Here is a 24,147-nt window from a genome sequence, read left to right on the forward strand (position 1 = left end):
ACTTATATGAGGTATCTACAATAGGCAAATTCAGAAAGAAAGTGAAACAGAGGTTACCAGGGACAGGGAGGGGGAAATGAGTTATTGCTTAATGAGTACAGAATTTCTATTTAGGATGATGAAAAACATTCTGGGAATGGTGGTGATGGTTACACAACATAATAACTGTACCTAATGACATGAAACTGTAGGCTTGAAAATGATTAAAATGGAGGGCATCTGGATGGCTCACTAGTTTATATGTCCAACTCGATTTCAGCTTAGGTCATGATCTCAGGGTTGTGAGACTGAGCCCTGAGTTGGGCTCCGCGCTGGGCATGGAGCCTGCTTAAGATTCTCCCTCTCTCTCTGCCCCCCACCCCCAACTCTTTCTCTCAAAAAAAAAAAGCTAAAATGGTGAATTTTACATTATGTATATTTTACCACAGTAAGAAAATACTCAAAGAGCTGGTAAGGCATAGTAGAGTAAACCCAAATAAATTACAAGAAAATCAGTTAACTACCATAGTTTCTCAAGCGAAACAAAACCTGAAGAGTCTTATGGATAAAACTGAATCCAGAGTAAAAAGTCTTCCCACAAAGCAAAGCACAAGCCCTGACTACTATTATATATTCAAGAAAGAAATAATTCCAATCTTACACAAACTCTCACAGAATTGAAAAGGTAGCACTCCCCAATTCATTTTTATGAAGCTCATATAACTCTACAGGAAAGCTCGTAAGAGTAGTATATAAAAGGAAAATCACAGGAGAAGAGCAGGAAGATGGCAATGGAGTAGGAGGACCCTAGGCTCACCTCATCCCATGAACACAACTTGTTAACTACCAAATTATCCTAAATACCCCAGAATATGACCTGAAGACTGACAGAACAAACTCCACAACTAAAGGGAGAGAAGAAGCCACACTGAAGAAGGCAGGAAAGGTGGAGATGTGATTTAGAGGAGAAACAGATTATGGCTGCTGCAGAGGGGAGGGAGCCATGGTCACAGAGAAGGGTGAGAGAATTAGAGAGGAAGAGGGAGCAGCAGAGGGAGAGAGAGAGGAGCACACAAAGGGGAACACACAAGGAGAACATTTCCACCAACCCACTGGCTTAGAAAACAAGAAGGGCTGGATCTCACGAGTTTTTGCAATCAGTGGGGCTTAAAGCCTGGAGTTTTAAAGGTCAGTGGGCTTGACTCTCATAGAGCCCCAAGGGCACTTTGCTGCTCCCAGAGAGAAGGCAGGCAAACCACCCAGGAGCACACAGTGTGGAAAAAGTGATCTTAAGAGTGCCTGGGGCACACATTGGGGAAATTTTTTTGCTCCTCTCAGAGAGGGTCCCTGAGAGGTAGAGTTCACAGTGGCACCTCTCAAATAACAAAGCAGCTGGCTGGTGCCATTTCCCTCCTCCCACTCCCCCCAAATAAGCACAGAGCCACATGTGGGAAAGCAACACAGTACCAACAATGGCTGCCTAATTTGCTTACACCAAGCACAAACCCCTGGTGGAACTGCCATTCTCAGTCACAACTGCCTCAGGCCCAGCATGGCTGGTCCCTCCCTCAGAAGACCAGCACAAACCCCAGCCCTTGCCACCTCTCCTGACCAGAGAGTTTTGCAGGGCTTCTGTTCTGGTGGAGGTGGTAACAGGACTCATTTCACAAGCAAACCAAAGCACACCTAGTTAAACCTTGCCACACTCAGGCCAGGGACCAAACACTGCCCAGAGCGGGCAAAGAGAGCCTCTACAGACAACGCGCCTGAAGGACAGAGCAGCCAGAACACAACAGCAGAGCAGATGCAGCACACACCAGAGACACTTTCTGCAGCACCAGGCCCTGGGCATTACATGATCTCTTCCTCATAAGTCCATTACTTTCAGAAGCAGGAGACATACCTGGTTTTCTAACACAGAGAAGGATGCAGAGAACAGAGAAATTTATTCAAATAAGAGAACAAGATAAGGCCAGGGACTGAGATCTAAATGAAATAGATATAAGTAACATGCCTGATGGAGAATTTAAACTAATGATCATAAAGATACTTACTGGGCCTGAGAAAAGAATGGAAGACATCAGTGAGAACCTTACCACAGAGATAAAAGAGTTAAAGAATCAATCAGAGACAAAGCGTGCAATAAGCGAGGTTAGAAACATGCTTAATGCAATGAACAGCAGGCTGTAAGAAGCAGAAGAATGAATGAATGACCTAGAAGACAAAGTAATAGAAATTAATCAAGCTGAACAAGAGAGAGAAAGAATAATGGAACATGAGAACAAAGTGAGGGAACTCAGTGACTCCATCAAACGTAACAATGTTCATATTATAGGAATCCCAGAAGAGGAAGAGAGAGAAAAGGGGGCAGAAAATTAATCTGAAGAAATAATAGCTAAAAACTTCATAACCTGGGGAAGGAAACAGACATCCAGATTCAGGAGGCACAGAGAATTCCCATCGAAATCAACAACAGCAGGCCAACACCAAGACATACTGTAACTGAAATTGCTAAAATACAGTGACAAAGAAAAAATTCTCAAAAGCAGCAAGACAAAAGAAGCCCTTAACTTATAAGGGAAAACCCATAAGGCTAGCTGGAGATTTCTCAACAGAAACTTGGCAAGCCTGAAGGGCGTGGCATGATATATTCAAAGTGCTGAGTGGGAAAAATCTGCAGCCAAGAATACTCTCTATCCAGCAAGGCTATCATTCAGAATAGAAGGAGAGATAAAGAGTTTCCCGGACAAACAAAAATTAAAGGAGTTCGTGACCACTAAACCAGCACTGCAAGAAATAATTGAAGGGGACACTTCCAGTGGAAAGTAAAGACCAAAAGTGACAGCATAAAGGGGGGAAACACAAAACCAGTAACAATGAATATTTCTGTAAAAATCAGTCAAGGAACTCACCCAAAAAAAGGACATAAAACATAATAACATATACCTAAAACGCTGGGGAGGAGAGAAGAATGGGTTCAAACTTGAACGATCATCAACTTAATACAGACTGCTGTGTGCAGAAGATGCTATGTACACAAACCTAATGGCACCCGTATATTAAAAACCACTAATAAACATGCAAAGAGTAAAGAGAAAGAACTCCAAATATATCACTAAAGAAAATCAGCAACACAAGAAAGAATCCGAGAAAATCTCCAGAAACAGCCACAAAACAAGTAATAAAATGGCACTAAATGCATACTATCAATAATGACTTTGAATGTAAATGGAGTAAACACTCCAATCAAAAGACATAGGGTGGGGCGCCTTGGTGGCGCAGTTGGCTGGTTAAGTGTTTGAATCTTGGTCTTGGCTCAGTTCATGATCTCATGGGCCGTGAGATCGAGCCCCGTGTCGGGCTCCATGCTTAGCATGCAGAGTCTCCTTGAGCTCCTCTCTCCCTCTTCCTCTGCTCCATCCCCCCACAACCTTCCCCCCAAAAATCAAGAAATAAATCTTTAAAAAAAGACAGAGGGTGACAGAATGGATAAAAAAAAACCCATCTACATGCTGCCTACAAGAGACTCATTTTAGACGTAAAGACACCTGCAGATTGAAAAGTGAGGAGATGTAGAAACATTTATCATGCAAACAGATATCAAAAGAAGGCCAAAGCAGCAATACTTATATTGGACAAACTAGACTTTAAAACAAAGACTGTAACAAGAGACAAAGAAGAGCACTATGTAATAATAAAGGAACTATTCCAACAAAAAGATATAACAATCACAAATATGTATGCATCCAACACGGAAGCACCCAAATATATAAAACAATAACAAACATAAAGGAACTCATTGATAATAATACACTAATAGTAGGGGATTTTAACATCCCACTTACATCAATGGACAGGACATCTAAACAGAAAATAAACAATCAATGAAACCAGGAGCTGGTTCTTTGAAAAAATTAGTAAAATCAATCAACCTCCAGCCAGACTTATCAAAAAGAGAAAGGACCAAATAAATAAAATCACAAATGATAGAGGAGAAATAACCAACATCACATAAATACAATTATAAGGGAATATTACGAGAAATTATATGCCAACAAATTGGACAACCTGGAAGGAATGGATCAATTCCTAGATACAGAAATTACCAAAAATGAAATAAGAAAAAAAGAAAGTGAACAGACTAATAACTGGCAATGAAATTGACTCAGTAATCAAAAAAACTCTCAACAAACAAAAGTCCAGGAGCAAGTGGCTTCACAGGTGAATTCTACCAATCATTTAAGGAGTTAACACCTATTCTTCTCAAACTATTCCAAAAAATAGAAGAGGAAGGAAGGCTTTCAAATTCATTCTATAAGGCCAACATTATCCTGAAAGTAAAACCAGATAAAGATACCACAAAATAGCGCACCTGGGTGACTCAGTTGGTTAAGCGACTGCCTTCGGCTCAGGTCATGATCCTGGAGTCCCAGGATGGTGTCCCACATTGGGCTCCCTGCTCGGCAGGGAGTCTGCTTCTGCTTCTCCCTCTGACCCTCCCCCCTCTCATGATCTCTCTCTCTCAAATAAATAAATAAAATCTTTAAAAAAAGATACCACAAAATAAAAGAGAACTACAGGCCAGTATCTCTTGATGAACTAGATGCAAAAATGCTCAACAAAATATGAGCACACTGAATCCAACAATACTTAAATCATTCACCTCAATCAAGTGGGACTTATTCCCAGGATGCAAGCATGGTTCAATATTCACAAATCAATCAATGTGATACATCACATCACTAAGAGAAAGGATAAAAACCATATGATCATTTCAAGAGATTCAGAAAAAGCACGTGACAAAGTATAACATCCATTCTCCATAAAAAACCCTGAATGAACTAGGTCTAGAGGGAACATAACCTCAACATAATAAAAGGCCTTAAATGAAAAACCCATTGGCAACATCATACTCAATGGGGAAAAACTTTCAGTTTTTCCCCTAAGGTCAGGAACAAGACAGTGATGTCCACTCTTACCATTTTTATTCAACAAAGTACTGGAAGTCCTAGCCACAGCAGGCAGACAATAAAAAGAAATAAAAGGCATCCAAATTGGTGAGGAAGAAGTCAAACTTTCACTATTTGCAGATGACATGATACTAAATATAGAAAACCCTAAAGATTCTACCAAAAAACTACCAGAATTGAATTCTGTAAGGTCACAGGATACAAAATCAATGTACAGAAATTTGTTGCATTTTTATAGAAAGTGAAATTAAGAAACAACCCCATTTACAAATGCACCAAAAACAATAACTAGGAATAAACTTTACCGAAGAGGTGAAACACTTGAACTCTAAAAACCACAAAACACTGATGAAAGAAATCAAAGATGACACAAAGAAATGGAAAGTCATTCTCTGCTCATGGGTTGGAAGAACAAATACTGTTATATGTCTATACTACCAAAAGCAATCTACAGATTTAATGCAATCCCTATTAAAATACCAAAAATACCAGTATTTTTCACAGAGCTAGAACAAGAAATTCTAAAATCTGCATGGAACCAAAAAGACCCCAGACAGCCAAAGCAATCTTGAAAATGAAAAGCAAAACTGGAGGTATCACAATTCCAGACTTTAAGTTATATTACAAAATGTAGTAATCATAAAAGTATGGTACTGGCACAAAAATAGACACATAGATCAATGGAACAGGATAGAAAACCCAGAAACAATCCCACAACTATATGGTTAATTAATCTTCAACAAAGCAGGAAAGAATATTCAGTGGCAAAAAGACTGTCTCTTCAACAAACGGTGTTGGGAAAAGACAGCTACATGCAAAAGAATGAAACTGGCCCACTTTTTACACCATACACAAAAATAAACTCAAAATGGATTAAAGACCTAAACGTGAGACTGAAACCATAAAAATCCTAGAAGAGAGCACAGGCAGTAATTTCTCTGACATCAATCATAGCAACATTTTTCGTAGCTATGTCTCCTGAGGCAATGAAAACAAAAGCAAAAATAAATTATTGGGGCTACATCAAAATAAAAAGCTTCTGCACAGCAAACAATCAGCAAAACTGAAAGGCAATATACAGAATGGGAGAAGGTATTTGTAAACAACATACCTGATAGAGGGTTAGTATCCAAAATAAAAGAACTTCTAAAACTCAATACTCAAAAAAATAAAAATAAAATTAAAAAATAGGCAGAAGAGATGAACAGACATTTCTCTACAGAAGACATGCAGATTACCAAAAGACACATGAAAAGGTGCCCAATATCACACTCATCATCGGGGAAATGCAAATCAAAACCACAATAAGGTATCACTTCACACCTGTCAGAATGGTTACAATCGAAAACACAAGTGTTGGCAAAGATGTAGAGAAAAAGGAACATCTGTTGGTGGGAATGCAAATTGGTACAGCCACTGTGGAACACAGTATGGAGTTTCTTTGAAAATTTAAAAACAGAATTACCCTATGATCCGATAATTCTACTACTGGATTTTTAACCAAACAATACAAAAACACTAATTCAAAAAGATATATGGAACCATATGTTTACTGCAGCATTATTTACAATAGCCAAATTACAGAAGCAGCCCAAGTGTCCACCAATGGATGAATGGATAAAGAAAAGGTACACACACACACACACACACAATGGGAAATTACTCAGCCATAAAAAAGAATGAAATTTTTGCCATTTGCAATAACATGGATGAATCTGGAGGGCATAATTCTAAGTGAAAGAAGTTAGTCAGAGGAAGACAAATACCATGATTTCACTCGTATGTGAAATTTAAAAAAACAAATGAACAAAGAAAAAAAAGACAAACCAAAAAACAGACTCTTAACTATAGAAAACAAACTGATGGTTACCAGAAGGGAGGTGGTTGGGGAATGGGTGAAACAGGTGACAGAGATTAAAGAGTATACTTATCATGATGAACAATGAGTAATGTACAGAAATGTTGAATCACTATACTGTACACTTGAAACTAATATAACATGGTATGTTAACTATACTGGAATTAAAATTAAAAACTTAATATAAAAAATGAAAAGAAAAAAAAAAAAGAATTCCCTGCAGAACATCTTGCCTATTGTTTTCCTGCTAAAAGATCTCTTGGCATTAGTATAAAAACTCAACAGCATGGTATTGGTGGTAAAAACAAACTGATCCACAGAACAGAAAGCCTAAAAATAAACCCAGATGTACATGGACAAATGATAATTGACAAAGGCAATGCAGTAGGAGAAAGGATGGTTTTTTCAACAGCAGTGGTGAAAAAATTAAATATCTACATGTAAAATGAACTTGGATCCATACTTCATATCTCATATAAAATTAACTCAAAATGGATCATAGATCTAAACATAAAACTTAAAACTATGAAACTTCAAGGGGAAAACATTTATGTTAGGTAATGATTTCTTAGATACCAAACAAAAGAAAAATTCATAAAGATAAATTGGACTTCACTAAGGAATTGGGGCTCCCTAGAGAAACAACCAAGGCTGGTGCAGAAAAGTACAAGATGAACCTAGAAACTCTTTGGTTTGCCAGCAAGATAAGACGTACTCAAAAGTCAATAGGGGCATGTCAAAGGACAAGATTTCAACTTGAAGGGGTTTCTACTGCCCAAACTGGAACAATGTGGTTATCAAAATAAATAATGAGGGCTCCTGGGTGGCTCAGATGGTTAAGCGTCTGCCTACGGCTCAGGTCATGATCTCAGGGTCCTGGGATCGAGTCCCGCATCGGGCTCCCTGCTCCTTGGGAGCCTGCTTCTCCCTCTGCCTCTCTCTCTGTCTCTCATGAATAAATAAATAAAATCAGAAAGAAAAGAAAGAAAAGAAAGAAAAGAAAGAAAAGAAAGAAAGAAAGAAAGAAAGAAAGAAAGAAAGAAAGAAAGAAAGAAAAGAAAGAAAGGAAAGAAAGAAAGAAAGAAAGAAAGAAAGAAAGAAAGAAAGAAAGAAAGAAAGAAAGGAATGGTTTATAACATATAAAAAAATTTAACAAGCCCACAATAAATAAATGGAAAAGGAAAATCTCATCCATACAGTAGAATATCAATAAGCAGAGAGAGACAGAAAAATCACCATTTTGCAACATCACAATAATAAATGATGAGGGCAAGAATCAACAGTGGATGCTATCTACGGTTTTTGGGAATAGAACACTCACACAGGGCGCCTGGGTGGCTCAGTTGGTTAGGCGACTGCCTTCGGGTCAGGTCATGATCCTGGAGTCCCGGGATCGAGTCCCGCATCGGGCTCCCTGCTCGGCAGGGAGCCTGCTTCTCCCTCTGACCCTATCCCCTCTCATGTGCTCTCTCTCTCTCATTCTCTCTGGCTCAAATAAATAAATAAAATCTTTAAAAAAAAAAAAAAAGAACACTCACACAGACCCCAAAGTATCTCACAGGAGGTTACTTATTAATTATAAAGGGGGAAAAAAGATATCTGTAACGTGGAGAAATCTGGCTGTTCAAACCAGTGATCAAAGCCAAACACCCAACAACAATGGGACAGAATGACATCATGGTTTCCTAAAGTAAAGCACCTAAGAGGACACATTACATTTGCCAAAAATGATGCATCAGGCTAGGTACAATAAGGAGAGAAATCAAACATTAAGTTTGAAAAAACAACGTTTGACATAAATAATTATTAACAACATCAAGGAACTGGGATTAACAAGGATTGGCTAGTAAGAAGTTGAGACAATGCTCAAGAATATAAGTACAACAGGAGATATGATAATTATGATACATAATAGCCACTACCTCTAAGGCTAAGACAGAATGCCCAAGGAAGAATTTTCCCTTCAGACCTGATATCAGACCCTGTTAGAAAAGATAACACCCATCACTCACACTTTGGTTCTGTATCCGTGGGATCTGCTGGAAATTCACCCTCTGGAGCTTATCCACAAATCTATTCTATGGTACATGCTAGCAATCTGTGTCCTGATTTCCCCCACCACCAAAGGGGGAAAAAAGCTGAGGTGAAGGACATTACTGTGACAACTGGCAAAATTTGAATATAGGCTATGTATTAGATAATAGCATTGCATTAATGTCAAATATCCAGAATTTGGTAATTATACCGTGGTTATAGAGAATTATCCTTGCATATATCAAAACTCATCAACTTGTACATTTTAAATATGTGCAGCTTACTGTATGTTAACCTTATCTCAGTAAATCTAAAAGAAACAACCTTCTAAAAAAGAGAATCTATACTTCAGAGACACATTGACATATTTGGGGCTCAAGTGTCATGTCTACAACCTACTCCCAAATCAGAAAAAATGACACTAAGTATACTGATGTGAGAAATAAAGAAAATGCAGCAAAATCTAGAATCCTTAGGAAGGGCTCATAGGAACAGTACTTTCAAAGTTCTTACACGTGGTCTTTATGCTTAAACATCAGTTGGCTGGGTATGTGTCTCAATTCACATTTTTTTCTATTAAAATCTTAAAAATCTTTACTCCACAGTCTTCCAGATTCAAGTACTAATGTTGGAGAGTCTAATGATAATCTGGCATTCTTTCCATCTAACTGATATAGTCTTTGTGTGTAGATGCCCAAAGTATTATTTTTTTTCTTTTAAAGCCCTGAAACATGTTTCAGTGGTGGCTGTTTCAATTTTCCTAGGCACACGGTGAACCCTTATAATACAGATGTTCATCTTTGTTTTAACAACATTTTCTTGTTTTTGTTTTTTTCCTGTTTCTTTTTTCAAAGTCTCCAGGTACTATTATTAATGTCCATATATTTATGTGCCTATGCATATAACATCTTCTTGTCACTTTATGAATTTCTTTTCCCTCTTTACTTGATTTGTTTTCACTTGTTCTTTTCCATCATTTCTTTTATGGTACTTTCTAGAGTGTCTACTCATTCAAGAACTTTCTGGTTCATCTTCATTTCTGAAAAATTTCTAATTCATTCCTCAAGTCTGTCAGTTTTTCTTTTCATGATCTCCTACAGCGTAGGAGCTCATTTCTAAACATTTCTAATTTATACTGTTTTTTCATAACATATTATTTAATTTTCTCAGCTCATTTTGTAGTAATAGGTTTCATTATGTCTCTGCTTTAAGACCAAAGTATACTGCTATCTTCATTTCTTTAGATCTGTTACTCAGAGGACTGTTGTCATCTTTTTTCTTATACTATCTTTCAGTAGTATAAAATTACAGTACTTTCTATAAATCATATTATAGAATGGGTTTTCCTATACTTTTAAGTTTTCTATGTAGGATATGTGAACAGACTAAGATAGCTTTCCTAGATTCAGAGTTCTAAGGTTTCCTCTTATGTTGTTATCACGAAGTATTCAAACCTATGGTACTTTAGTATAACCACTTCCCTAAGACTTTCTGAGATCTGCCTCCTCCAGTGCCCTCCTGCCACATGTATCATTTTCTCTTCTTTGCCCCTAAATTCCTACTCTCACCAAATCTTGTTTATTTGCAGCAGTTTCTTCTCAGTGTGGGGCTCTTTTCTTTCACTGAGTATTTCTAAGAATCTCAGGAGCTAGGCTGTCCCAGCTCCCTCATACTTTCCAGCGGCAAACGGTCTCATTTCAGACCCTATTAGCAGTTTGTGGACCACACTTTGAATAGCACTGCCTAAAATACTCTGCTTCTTCAGAGAAGTGCTGGGTAGCATTATAAGGCAGACAGGTATCACTACAAATGTATGATCTCTAGCAGCAAGTGGGCCTCAACAAGATCTGCAATCATGCTACATTTTACTGGAAAATGCAATCGACTCTGAATACACACAGACAAATCTTCTATCCATACACCTGTTCTTGCCTTCTCTCCTTTTCATAACAAAATGTCTCTCTTATCCAAAGTCACCAATCTCTCCACCTATGCCTTGGATCAATCCTATCCTGCCTTCTCAGAACCCTCACACACTCACTTACAAATCCCTTCTGTGGTATATGCGATAGCTCACTTGACTGAACTCTTCCACTTTCATATAAACATGCTTAAGCTTTTCCTATTTACAAAAAGGCAATAAACAAGAAACCCTCCTTAATTCCATTTTTCTCCCCAAGTATTGCCTTATCCCTTTAAACTTCTCCACAGAGTTGTCTTAACTTCCCACCCATTGCAAAACCTACCCCAGTAGGGTTTCCCCTTCTACGTCTCCACCAAAATATGCTTTTGCACAACTGCCATGCTTCTAACACTTAAAATGTTTTGGGCCTCTCTTATTTGACCCTGCAGTAACACCACACTGTGAAACACCACTGCCTTTGTTAATACTTTCCTTCCTTGGCTTCCACGACTCTACATTTTCCTGGTTTTCTCATACCTCTTCTCAATCTCCTTTCTGGGTTTCCATCCTACATATCCATTACATATCTGAATTCCTAAAGTCTTGTCCTAGGTGATCTCCTCACTCTAATCTCCAGAGAAGGGAAAGGAACAGAGGACAACAGGAGGCCAAAAATGAAGGATCAGAGAAGTGGGAGGAAACCTTAATACCAAAAGATAGGTGGGAAAGTGAGCTGAGAAAATTAGTAAAAGCAAGTTAAGGCACATGACACACAAGTCAAGTATAGAAGATTGATGAGGACCAGAAGGAACATAAATCAACATGCACCAGTACAAAGAGACAGATACTAAGAATGTCATGTGCGAAAGGCTCTCCTCCTGGTCATCCTTAATGCTGAATATACAGTCAAGAGATCCCAGAAAGACTATTCTCATGATCAAGGTAAAATAAAGGTCTGGTAGTTATGATTCCCAGTTACTATATATGACAGTTTTCTTTTAAATTTATTGCATCATGACAAGAGTACCTATGGACTATGTATTTTAGAGGAAATCAGAACAAAGTTCTTTGAGGAATCCTGTATTTTTACAACTTAGAAGAGGATTTGAAAACCATTTCTAAAGATGAGATAAACACAGAAAAACACTGAGGCAATTCAGCTGATAGTTATGTTCACATGTTGTTTTAAACACAAGTATTTGAACATGCACCTACATATATATTTATTATGTATATATACTATGGAACTAGTATATCCTGTATATAATAAATCACACAAACAAGACATTTTGAAAGAATAAAATCAGGGTAAAATATTTTTAAATGGCTTGCTAATCATGATAGCTTCATACCACTATTCTCTAACAGTCCAAGATGTAATATACATTTAAGGCATAGTTCATCATTAATACAGAGGATGTCAATCAATTTCAAAGAGTCTTCTCAGTAATTCTGAAACTTTTAGGCCCAATTACTAGATTTAGTTAGAAAATCACTTATGTTAATTAACCTCACAAGACTGATAAAGAGCCTATAAAATATCAATTCTGCCACTCTAATGCTGTTACGCTTACAAATTAGTATTATCTTTATCATAGCTGAAAATGAGATTTCAAATATTCAAATAATTTAGGGCTGGTGGAAAATCACGACTCCCATCAACTCCATACACCTGATAAAATGAAAAACAAAATGGAGCAGCAACAAAAACAGCTTTCTATAGAATACAGATCTCCTTGCTGGCTAATCCATCACTGACTGCATATTCAGGTTCCAGGAAATGACAAGTATCTATCCCTCTATGTAACACTAAAGAAGTCACCAAATATGGGAAGCCCCAAGGAGCCTTCTGTATTTTCCTAAACTGGGGAGGAGCCAAGTATCAGCATCCAACCTTGATGACAGACTTAAATATACCCCTCTATGCTATTAATTGGAGTTGGGGATCACTTTTTATGGCCATTACACATGTGCCCTACATCCTACAACTTAGGGACTCTCCAGGCTGCTGAAACTGAGGGGCTTTTGTGAGTGGCCTCCATATGGGAATTCCCTAGGAACTGAGATTACAGGGTTTTGTGTCAGGGTCCTGGTAATGGTCTACCATGATCTTCAATTTTTGACAGTCATTTTAGTTAAAAACAGAGGCTACAATCCATAAGCCAACTTATCAAAGAACATATAAATTGTATTACAGTGTGTGTGTGTGTGTGTGTGTGTGTGTGCGCGCGTGCGCACGCGCACTAGGGGTGGAGTGAGGGTCACATTAGGGTCTGCAGTATAGAAATCCTATTACCTCCAGGGCAGCTGTGTACAGTTTGATTGGCTGTACAGCACAAGGGACTACTTAATTTAAGAGGGCAAATGGAGATTAATATGCATTCCACTTCCTATGCCATGTAGTCCTTGATGCTACATATGTCAAGAGGACATGTATTCCTAACTCATACAAAGTTACCTTTAGGATTTGCAGCAGCCCTCCTTCCTCCTCCTCAGAATACTTTGTATGCCATATGTGAGATGTAGCCACTTTGACATGCTTTTTCATGTGACCATGACATACTAGTTATCAAGTACTTTAACGCTTAACTTAAAGAAGTTCTAATGTTTTCCCTCAACTCAATGAATTATGTTACCTCATAATGTGTGACACACATCCCATTCTGGAGACTACTGGTCTAGTATGTACTTGAAAATGCAGAAGTAAATTTGAGAAAGGGGTCAAGGTTATAGGAAGAAACGTAGGGCTCGTGCATCTAGGATGATAGTTTAACTTGGTGAGATCTCTAAGAAAAATTAAAAAGATAAAAATCTAGAGATCTAAGAATCAAGTTACCCACATGTGAGTGTATTTAAAAGGTTCAATGCAATTTAAAAGTGGTATTTTGACATCAACTTTCCACCAGGACAGAGTAACCAGTACCAAGACAAGTTTGCCTGCCATGAACAACTGTATGTAACTGGGAAGAATATACGAGGCAACTGTCTTCAGGCATTGGAAAACAGGCAATGAGGATTGTGATCCCTGGAAAGGGAAATTCAGGAGGTGAACCCCTAACATATCTTGATTCTCTGCCTGGGGACTATTTCGCAACCACAATGCAGGGAGCTAGAGCCTAAGCAGAACATAGCTTAAAAGGCCAGAGGAAAATTTGGGGCTTGAAAGAGATTAAACACTAGAGAGAAGAGAGCTGCAAAGAGTGAGGGTGCCAGTAGTCTCTCTAGGGTTTCTCAAAGTCCTTGGTGAAGGCTACCATGCATATGCACAGCAAGACTTTGGGACGCTTACCAGAGAACAGTAGCTAAGGGATTGAGAAAAACAAAGATACTAGAGGCCCAGCAGGAACAAAAAGAAAACAAATTTTTAAAAAGTAGACTTAAACTTGACCATACTAATAATTACTTAAAATGTAAATGGATTAAAGAATAAAAGCAAAATTTACAGGTTGGATAACAAAGCAAGACACAACTATTCACTATCAACAAGAGATCTACTTTAAACAGAAAGGTTAAAAGTAGAAGAATGGAAAAATATACCATTCAAACAGACGTAAGAAAACTGGTGTAGTTGTATTAACCTAAGACAATGTAGACTTCATGAAAAAGTAGTATGAGAGATAAAGAACATTTCATGGTGTTAAAAAGGGCAGGCAATTAATCAATAAGATAAAGTGTTAAAATATCTGCAGCAAAAACTAACCAGGATTAAAGGAATAAAAAGGTCAACAATCATGAGATTTTAACATTCTTCTCTCTGTAACTGATATAAGTAGACCAAAAAAAAAAAAAAAGAAGAAAACCAAACCAAAACAAAGATTTTTACAACACTATCAACCAACTTGACCTGACATTTATTTATTTTTTTAAAGATTTTATTTATTGATTTGAGAGAGAGAGAATGAGAGACAGAGAGCAGGAGAGGGAGGAGGGTCAGAGGGAGAAGCAGACTCCCTGCCGAGCAGGGAGCCCGATGCGGGACTTGATCCCGGGACTCCAGGATCATGACCTGAGCTGAAGGAAGTCGCTTAACCAACTGAGCCACCCAGGCGCCCCTAACTGACATTTATAGAACACTACACCAAACAACTGTGGATAGAATTTAAATTCTTTTCAAATATACATAGAACATTCACCAAGATAAACAATACGTTAGGACATCAAATGTCTCAATAACTTCTAAAGAGATTTAAGTCTTACAGAGTATTTTTTTTCTTACTACAATGGAATAAACTATCCAGAAAATCCCCATATACCTTTAAATTAACACACTTCTAAGCAACCCACCAGTCACAGAAGAAATCACAGGAAAAATTTTAAAATATTTTAATAGAATGTTAATAAAAACATAAAATTTGTTTGAGGTGGCCAACACATGCTTAGAGAGAAAATTATACCTTTAAAGCAGAGACAAACAATAAATAAAATTAACAAAGCTAAAAGTTAGTAGATAAGCCCTTAAGAAGAGCAAACAAGAAAAAAGAGCAAACACTACAAGTAGAAACAAAAGAGGTCCGGGACATTGTTCAGGCCTTGAAAACATTAACAGGGAAAGGGAGTATGTAGAATATATGTTAAAAATGCACCAATTATACGAAACAGAAAATTTTCAACTTATCAAAATGGATTCATGAATATAAAATCTGAAGAGCCCTGTATCAAGTAAAGACACTGAATTCCTAATCAAAAACCGTCTCATAATGAAAACTCCAAACCCAGATGGATTAATTGAATTGTCAAATATTTAAAAAATTAATACTAACTTAAAAAAACCTCTTTCAGAAAATTAGAGATGGAACACTTTACTCATTTTGAGGACAGTTATTATCCTGATGCCAAAATCAGATAAAGATACAAGAAAACTCTATCACCAATATTCCTCATGAACATAAAAAAGTCGCTAAAATATTAGCAAATCAAATCCACAAGTACACAAACAGGATAATACATGGTGACCAAGTAGAGTATATCCCAAGAATGCAAGATACGTTTAACATCTGAAAATCAACATAATTCACAACATCAACAGAAAAAAAGAGAAAACCCAGATGATCATTTTAACAGATACAGAAAATGCATTTGACAAAATTCATCATCCAACACAATTAAAATCCTCAGCACACTACGAATAGAAGAGATCTTAATTGTGATAACGGGCATCTGTAAAAAGCTAATAGATCTAACATATTAATGGTGAACAACTAACGTTATCCTCCTAAGATCAGGAATAAGGCAAGGATGTCATCTCTCATTTAATAGTGAAATTAAACTTCTATTCAATACTGTACTGGAGGTCCTACCTAGTGCAGTAAGGGAAGAAAATGACAGAAATTAGGACTTGAAAGAAAGAAGTAAAACTATCTACCTGTGAGCAACAGGATAGTCTACAAAGAAAATCTTAAGAGACAAAAAAACTATTAAGATTTAATCATTGAATTTAGCAAGATAATGTGATACAACCAATATACAAAAGTCAATTGTATTTTAGCTAGCAACAATTGGAAATGGTATTTTTTAAAAACACCAATATCATTAAACATTATCATAAGATATTTTGGAATAAACTTCACAAATATTGTGCAAGACTACTATGATAAAATAGTGCTGAGAGAAATTAAAGATCTAAATAGGAGATAAAACATGTTTATAGATAGGGATAGTCAATATTGTTAGATCATTCTCCCCAAAGTGGTATCTGGATTTAATGCAATTCTAATCAAAATCATAGCAGGCTTTTGTGTAGAAATTAACAAGTGGATTCTAAAATTTATGAAGAAATGTAAATTACTTCAAAGAGCAAAACAATTTTGAAAAAGAACAAAACTGTCCAATTGAAAATTTGCTTTAAAAGCTATAGCAATAGGGGCACCTGGGTGGCTCAGTCGGTTAAGCGTCTGACTTCGGCTCAGGTCATGATCCCAGGGTCCTGGGATGGAGTCCCACATCAGGCTCCCTACCCAGCAGGGAGTCTGCTTGGGCTTCTCCCTCTCCCTCTGACTCTCCCCCTGCGCATGCTCCCACATTCTCTGGCACTCTCACATAAGTAAATAAAATCTTAAAAAAAAAAAAAAAAAGCTACAGCAATAAAAAAACAAAACAAAACAAAAAACCCAAACACTTATTCCTGAATGGATAGCTCAAAAGAACAGAAAAGTGTATAGCAACAGAATCATACATATATGTTCAACCGATTTTTTACAAAAATGCCAAAGTGATGTAATGGGAAAAGTACCCTTTTCAAATAAATGATACTTTAACATATGGTTAAAAACATGAATCTCAACCCTTATACCTAATACAAAAATTGCTCAAAATAGATGACACATCTAAATATAAAAACCAAAACTATAAAAATACTGAAAGTACAAAATCTTAGTAAACTCACGGTAGGCAAAGAATTGTTAAATAGAACACAAAAATTACTAACTATAAAAAGAAAAAAGGCACCTGGTGGCTCAGTCGTTAAGCACCTGCCTTTGGCTCAGGTCATGATCCCAGCATCCTGGAATCGAGCCCCGCCCCCCCCCCCCCCCCCCCCCCCCGTATAGGGCTCCCTGCTCAGCGGGAAGCCTGCTTCTCCCTCTCCCACTCCCCTGCTTATGTTCCCTCTCTTGCTGTATCTCTCTCTATCAAATAAATAAAAATCTTCTAAAAAATTAAGAAAAAAGAAAAAAATTGACAAATCAGACTTAATCAAAATTTAAAACTTCAGCTCTTCAAAAGACACCATCAAGAAAATGAACAGGCAAGGTACAGGAGTAAATATGTGCATACACGTATTTAACAGAGGACCAGGATACAGAATGCATATAAAGAATATTTACTTTTCAGTAATGTAATCCATTACCTAATTTTAAAAATCTACAAAAGATAAACTGAAATTTTACCAAAAAGCTGTAATAGCTAATAAGCACAGGAAAAGATGCTCATCATTATTCATCGGGGAAATGAAAATTAAAACCATGAGACTCCCCTTTGCACATACCAGAATGACTAAAATTAAATACTAACACCCAAATTGGCGAGGATGTGAACCAACTGGAACTCTCATACGTTGCTGGAGGGAATGCAAAACAGTACAACCAGTGTAAATACACATTTATGATGCAAACAAGAAATTCCAAGTATTTACCCAAGGAAATGAAAACATATCCACATAAAGACTTGTCTACAAATATTTGTAACAGTTTTATTCAATAATAGCCCCAAATTGAAAACAATAGTATAATTTCCATTAACAGGTGAATACTGTCTATATAACTGTGTACAAAACTGGTAGGCAATATGGATCAATCTTAAATACTATTAATTCTCTGACATTATATCTTGTACTCACAAGGTGATTTATACTTCTTACCAAGAACCCAAAGAAATCAGATCCCAGAATTGACAGTTACATCTTATAGACTGTCAGTTAGTATAGAAGTCTAAGAAAACTGATGGTTTCTTATTTTTTACTCTCCCTGGACAAATAATGTGACCCTTTTCAAGAGTATGCTCAGTATTCTTTTAAAAATAGCTTAGGGTTGGGGGATGGGGTAATTGGGTGATGGGCATTAAGGAGGGCACGTGATGTGATAAGCACTGGAGTTATACGCAACAGATAAATTATTGAACACTACATCTGAAACTACAGATGTACTATATGTTGGCTAATTCAATTTAAATAAAAAATTAAAGAGAAAAAAATAGAGTTTGCTACTCTTTTGCTGAACACTACATCAACACCACAAAATATTGCACAATGTTGTAACATTTGTCCAAGATCAGTTTGTCTTCTGACTTCAGGTACCTATAATGTACCTAAAGAAAATCTGTTTTCTAAGCTTTTCCTTCTTTCCTGGATATAACTGCACACTAAGAAAATGACAATCACATCCAAGGTAGTCATCCAACTTTAGCGTGTGGTCACTCATCCTCATTCCTTCCAACTGGCAGCCTTACAAAAGGACAGTTTTGACCCATGTTCTCAATGAGGTCTTGAGAGCTAATGTAATTGTGTCCGGGCATTTATAAATCATAATACATACCTTTTTGTTGTTATAAATTAGCTTTATTTCTTTTTCATAAAAAAACATTTTAGAAGGATTTATTTTCTATGAATTTCATTTAGGATAACATGGAGCACCGAAAATTATTTAACAGAAAAATTAGGTCTGATAATGTTGAAAACTGTTATTCTATACCTTGAATTTTGGTCTTAATTTCCTAAGGGATCCTCTTATGATCAATTTTATTTTGGAATATAATACTGCTTGAACTAAAGAAACACTAGAGCTTAATATACTCTAGAATTCTATAACTATGCCAGGTTGGGCTCTCTGGAGGGACAGGCCTAGAAATCTTTTTTTTTTTTTTTAATATTTTATTTAGGGGCACCTAGGTGGCTCAGTCAGTTAAGCATCTGCCTTTGGCTCAGATCATGATCCCAGAGTCCGGGGATGGTGCCCTGCATGGGGGGGGAGGAGCTCCTCTCTCGCTTGCTTGCTCTCGCTCTACCTCAAATAAATAAAATCCTAAAAACAAATTAAAAAATAAAGATTTTATTTATTTATTTGAGAGCGAGAGCACGCGCACACAAAAGCAGGGAGGGGTAGAGGAAGAAGCAGATGCAGGCTCACGACTGAGCAGGGAGCCCACCCCATGGGGGCTAGGATCCCAGGATCCTGAGATCATGACCTGAGCTGAAGGGAGACCCTTAACCAACCTAGCCACCCAGGTGCCCCTAGAAATCTAAATTTTTAATAAGTATACCAGTGACTCTAGTAGAGCTAAAATTTGAAAACCACTAACTAAATCTAAAAGGGAAGAGCATAACTGCAACATGGTTGTGGCCTCAACAAAACTTGTTTCGTTTGGCCTATAGAATGGGCCTGTATGCATGTGTATTTTTTTATTTACTTGCCAATATCTAATACTAAGAAAGCTCTCACAAAAATCTGGGCTTCAGACTTCTCATTAAAAGAAATTATATATATATATATCCTTCAATACTGGCCCTCCCCTCTTGCATGACAACCTGCTGGAGCTGAGTTTACTTCCCCTCCCATTCCCTCCCTCTCCCTTCCCTATTATTTTACCCCCAAGTTCATAGTTCTCTAACTGAGATTTCTAGCTTAGCTCCTGTAGGTATTATAGTTTAACCCATGATGACTATACCCACAAGTTCATTAGGAGAATGAAGTACAGATGATCAAATGAACCCTATATATTTATGAAATGTACTGGATCAAGTTTTACTTCAGCTAGTATTTAAATAAGTTTGCAAGGCGAGAGGAAGGGAGAGAATATTTCCAAGTCAATAAGACTCAGGATAGACAGTATTTTAATTTATTGAAAATAACCCTAACTCTTTTTTTGTACTGTATTTAAAGTATCATTTAGTAGAGACTTTGTCTTAGTATAAAAGCAAAAAACATTACCTTCCAATTTAAATGCTTCCTTGGAACTCTCGCTGATACAAACACCAAGATAAAATACATTGAGAGACTAGAATTGCACAGAACATTTTGAGAAATCTGAAATTGAAAACTTGTCTCAGAGTCTAGTTTCAGAGCTTTTATTACCCATGTTCTCATTCATTCAGGTCTAAATGTCATGGCCAGGCACACGATAAATCTTAATTCTAGGATTATGCAAAATTCAGATCCTAATCGGCCACTAGCCTGCTTAACCAATTAAAACATAAATAAAAGAAACCTTAAAATGTGTCTAAAAATTAAGAACTAAGATTTGTTTCACCTGTACTAAATTTCCAACAGGTGGGCCACATCAGAGAAAACAGTGTAAAAGATCTGAGACTTCAGCCTAATTGCAAGCTAGCCTACCATGGTAGAAGATACAAAGACTCAGGGATGAGAGACAAGGGGCAGTTTATTAGTTACAATAACATGAGCCAAAGCATCAACATTTTTTTTTTTTAAATTTTATTGAGAGAGACAGAGAGAGAGCATGAGAGAGGAGGGTCGGAGAGAGAAGCAGACCCCCTGCCGAGCAGGGAGCCCGATGCGGGACTCCATCCCGGGACTCCAGGATCATGACCTGAGCCGAAGGCAGTCAGTCGCTTAACCAACTGAGCCACCCAGGCGCCCAAGCATCAACATTTTTGCACTGGTTCCCAGAACCCCAGTTCCCACCAGGCAAGGTGAAGAGGGCCGGCTGACACCTGTACAGGCAGTGGGTTGTGTTACACAAGAGGAAACCTAAACTTAGAGAACCCCAATCTTTTGTCATGGGCAGTAAGCATGCCTGCCTTTTACTCCAGTAGAGACATTATACTGGACCCTATGCACGCCTGCTCTTTGCTCTGATGGAAGACACTATCTCTATCTTCCAAGGCTGATCTTTATACAAACATCATTTAAAAATAGAAACAAAGGGCAGTCAGTACCTCCCTGGCACGACCCGCAGAAACTTAAGAGACCCATGGAAAATTGGCTCCCTCAACGAGATACTGTTGGTAACATATAATCAAATGAAGTCTAACACTACTATTTATAGCATCAATTTCATATACCCCTTGACCTAGCCTCAATTATTTAATTAGCATTTTATCTCAAATCAACTAGACCCTCTAAAAGGAAGTGTGTATTAAAAATTAATTATCCCCCTTTTCCCAGTTACTTTCTATTTTTAAAAATGATGTGCTCCAATATTTGCAGTATTACAATTTAAAATCCTCAAGCATTCTACTAGAATAATTACTGTGCTTACTTTAACTAACTTCAAATGTTTCAAACCTGTTAACGTTAGCAATGGGAACTACCTGTCAAAAGTCTCATTATACAGTAACAAACACCACAAAGAGAACAGTAACTTCAGCATTTCCAGCTGTCATTCACAAAATACAAGAAAAGCCTGCACCCCAAAGCACTTTGCTCTATTTCTCTTTACCCTTTACCGTTTCAAAATAAAATCTTCGAAGGAGAAAAGACAACAAAATACCGTCTCTTTTGGTTCCTTTGTCCCTAGCGGAAGGGAGAGAAATCGGGGACTCGTTAAGGTAAAGAACCTGAAACATGCAAGACAGAAAACAGACGGCATCTGATCTGTAATCAATCACCAAAGAAAGTCACCATCACTTCATCTTCATCCCTCCCCTCCCCCCTCCAGCTCAAATAACCTGGTTATACACGAGATGATTAGGATCATATGGAGCCGGACAAAGCTGTGGGGAGGCAGAGGGTAGCCGTGAACTAGACGCAGCCGGCCAAGAAGCCGAGCTACACACTACAGCCCACTCAACAGCGGTTTTCCGGAGTGCGGGTCGCACGGGCCACCCAACCCCGGAGGAGAATGCTGGGCGGCGGCGGCGGCGGCGGCGCCGCCAAGTCCCCAGCGCCCGTGGAAGTTGCTCGCGGGGCGCGCGGCACGCCGCAGAGCGCGCGGGCCCTCCATGTCACCGCCGCCAACACAGACCCTCCTCCTCGCCCCTCCCCCGCCGCGCACCCCGGCGGCGGCGACATGACAGCGGGTCGCGCCGCACAAGGGCGCCCGCCTCCCCGAGCCCCTCCCCGGGCTCCCCCGCGCCCACGGCCGGCTCTCACCTTGGGTGGCGAACGGCGAGGAGCCGCTGACCGGCGAGCCGGGGGCGGGGACGGGCGGCGGGGTCTCGGCCGAACCCAGCATGGGCGCGGGCAGCATGAGGTAGCGCTGGGGCGCGGGCAGGCAGCGCTGGCAGAAGGAGTGCAGGCAGGGCAGCAGCTTGGGCGCCCGGCTCTGGATGTTCTGGTGGCACACGGCGCAAGTGTCCAACAGGTTGAGCCGGGCCGCCTCGCCTCCGCGCTCCGAGTCGGGGCCCTGCCGACTCTCAGCCTCGTTCTCCCCGCTTGGCGCCGCCGAGGGCCCCCCGGCGGCCGCCGCCGAAGCCGCCGCGGCCGCCGTCGCCGCCTTCTCCACAGCCACCTCCATTGTCCTGCCCCCGCCGCCGCCGCCGCCGCCGCCGCCGGGAAAGGGGGAGCGCGATCTCCGCCTGCCGCCGCCCCCGACGACCTCCTCCTCCTCCTCCTCACAGGCCGCTTGGGTGACCCGCGGGAGAGGGAGGGAGGGCGGGCGGGCCGGGCCGAGGAAGCCTCCTCAGGCCCCGGGGATCCGCCTCCCGGGTGGCGCGGCCGGAAGAAGGGGATCTGTCAGCGGGAACCGTTCCTCGCACCGGGAAGGCTGCGCCCCGTCCGCTTCGCCAACCGCCGCGGCGCTCGTCGAATCCGCCCAGCCCGCCCTCGTCTCCCCGCCTTTCTCCCTGGGCCCCCGGCCCACCTCAGGCCCCGCCCCACCCTCCCTCTCCCAGCGACTGAGGCGACGGCAAGGAACGCGCCGCCCAATAGCCGCAGCGCCTCGCCAGGGGGCGGGGCCTGCCCAAGCCCGCGAGGCTCCGACGGCCGCGGCGGGAGGCTGGGAGGTGGGAAGGCGCTTGCCCAGCCCCGCCTCCCACCGAACTCCTAGAGCCGCGGCTTCTGATTGGGCCTTTGTGTGTGTTTCGCTCCTCTGAAAAGATTAAGGGATTATTTGTTAATGACAGACCGACTAATTCGGTCCGCCTGTGTTAGCTCCTCCTACGGGGCGGAGCTCCACCGTGTGGGCTCAATGCGGTTAATTAAGTAACTGCTTCGAAAACTCGTTTTGCTGCTGAAGACGGGGGTCCTGTAGGAAGAGTAAATATGGTGGGAGGGTCAAAGGATAACGAAGTAGAGACTGTGAAGAGCAAACAAGGGAAGAATTTTATAAATGGAGAAATGTGTGAAAAAGATATTGTGGCAGCATGGATTCGCCACCTGAATTTACTCTTCTCCATGATGAATGACGGAACATGAAGAATAAAGGTGGAGGTTCTCTTGCAAAGTCGGAAATTTCTAAAGGATTTCCCCAGTGGAAAAGGTGATTAATTTTTAAAGTCAGTGAGTTGCTTTTCAAATAAATAAAAATGTTTTTTTCTTCAAGAAACAAATATATAAAGATTGTTTGAAAATGTCTTTATTGCATAAATACGACATCAATTCGAGAAATAAAAATCTCAGTACTGATGTCCAAGTAATTCCTTCAAAAATTTTTTCATCCTGCCGCCCAAAACACACAGACTTATATCAGAAGGTACTCACATTTTCACTCAAAAAATGGCCAAACTTTGGGGTGCCAAGTGGGCTCAGTAGAGCATGTGACTCTTGATCTTGGGGTTGTGAGTTCAAGCCCCATATTGAGCACGGAGACTACTTAAAAAAAAAACACACCAAATTTTAAGGAGCTCGAAGTATAGAAACGGGGTGGGGGAAACAAAACTTTTGTACACACGTAAAAAAATTGTATGGAAATGCCATTTTTAAGTACAAATGAAGTAGTGCTGGATCAATGAGGAAAGAGGGATGGGGTCAGAAAAGGCCTTGTTAAAGTTGGAATGATACTGGAAGAAAAAA

General features: G+C 39.5%; 1 protein-coding gene across 4 annotated transcripts in view; it reads right to left on the bottom strand.

Annotated features, from left to right (window-relative positions):
* The window catches only part of TRIM24 (tripartite motif containing 24), a 97,434-nt gene extending 74,467 nt beyond the window's left edge, over positions 1–22,967 (bottom strand). For 2 of the 4 annotated variants that reach the window (XM_064574914.1, XM_064574913.1), the window contains exon 1: positions 22,288–22,962. In XM_064574914.1, the coding sequence (XP_064430984.1) occupies positions 22,288–22,651 (364 nt within the window). In that variant the 5' untranslated portion in view covers positions 22,652–22,962. Of the gene's footprint in view, positions 1–22,287 lie in introns of all 4 variants that reach the window. The other 2 variants (XM_064574915.1, XM_064574916.1) reach the window with 2 other exon arrangements.
* Between the last annotated feature and the right edge of the window lie 1,180 nt (positions 22,968–24,147).

The sequence above is a fragment of the Mirounga angustirostris genome, unplaced genomic scaffold, assembly GCF_029215605.1.
Source record: "Mirounga angustirostris isolate CCGP_5_RB_7025 unplaced genomic scaffold, mMirAng1.0.hap1 SCAF_12, whole genome shotgun sequence".
NCBI lineage: Eukaryota > Metazoa > Chordata > Mammalia > Carnivora > Phocidae > Mirounga > Mirounga angustirostris.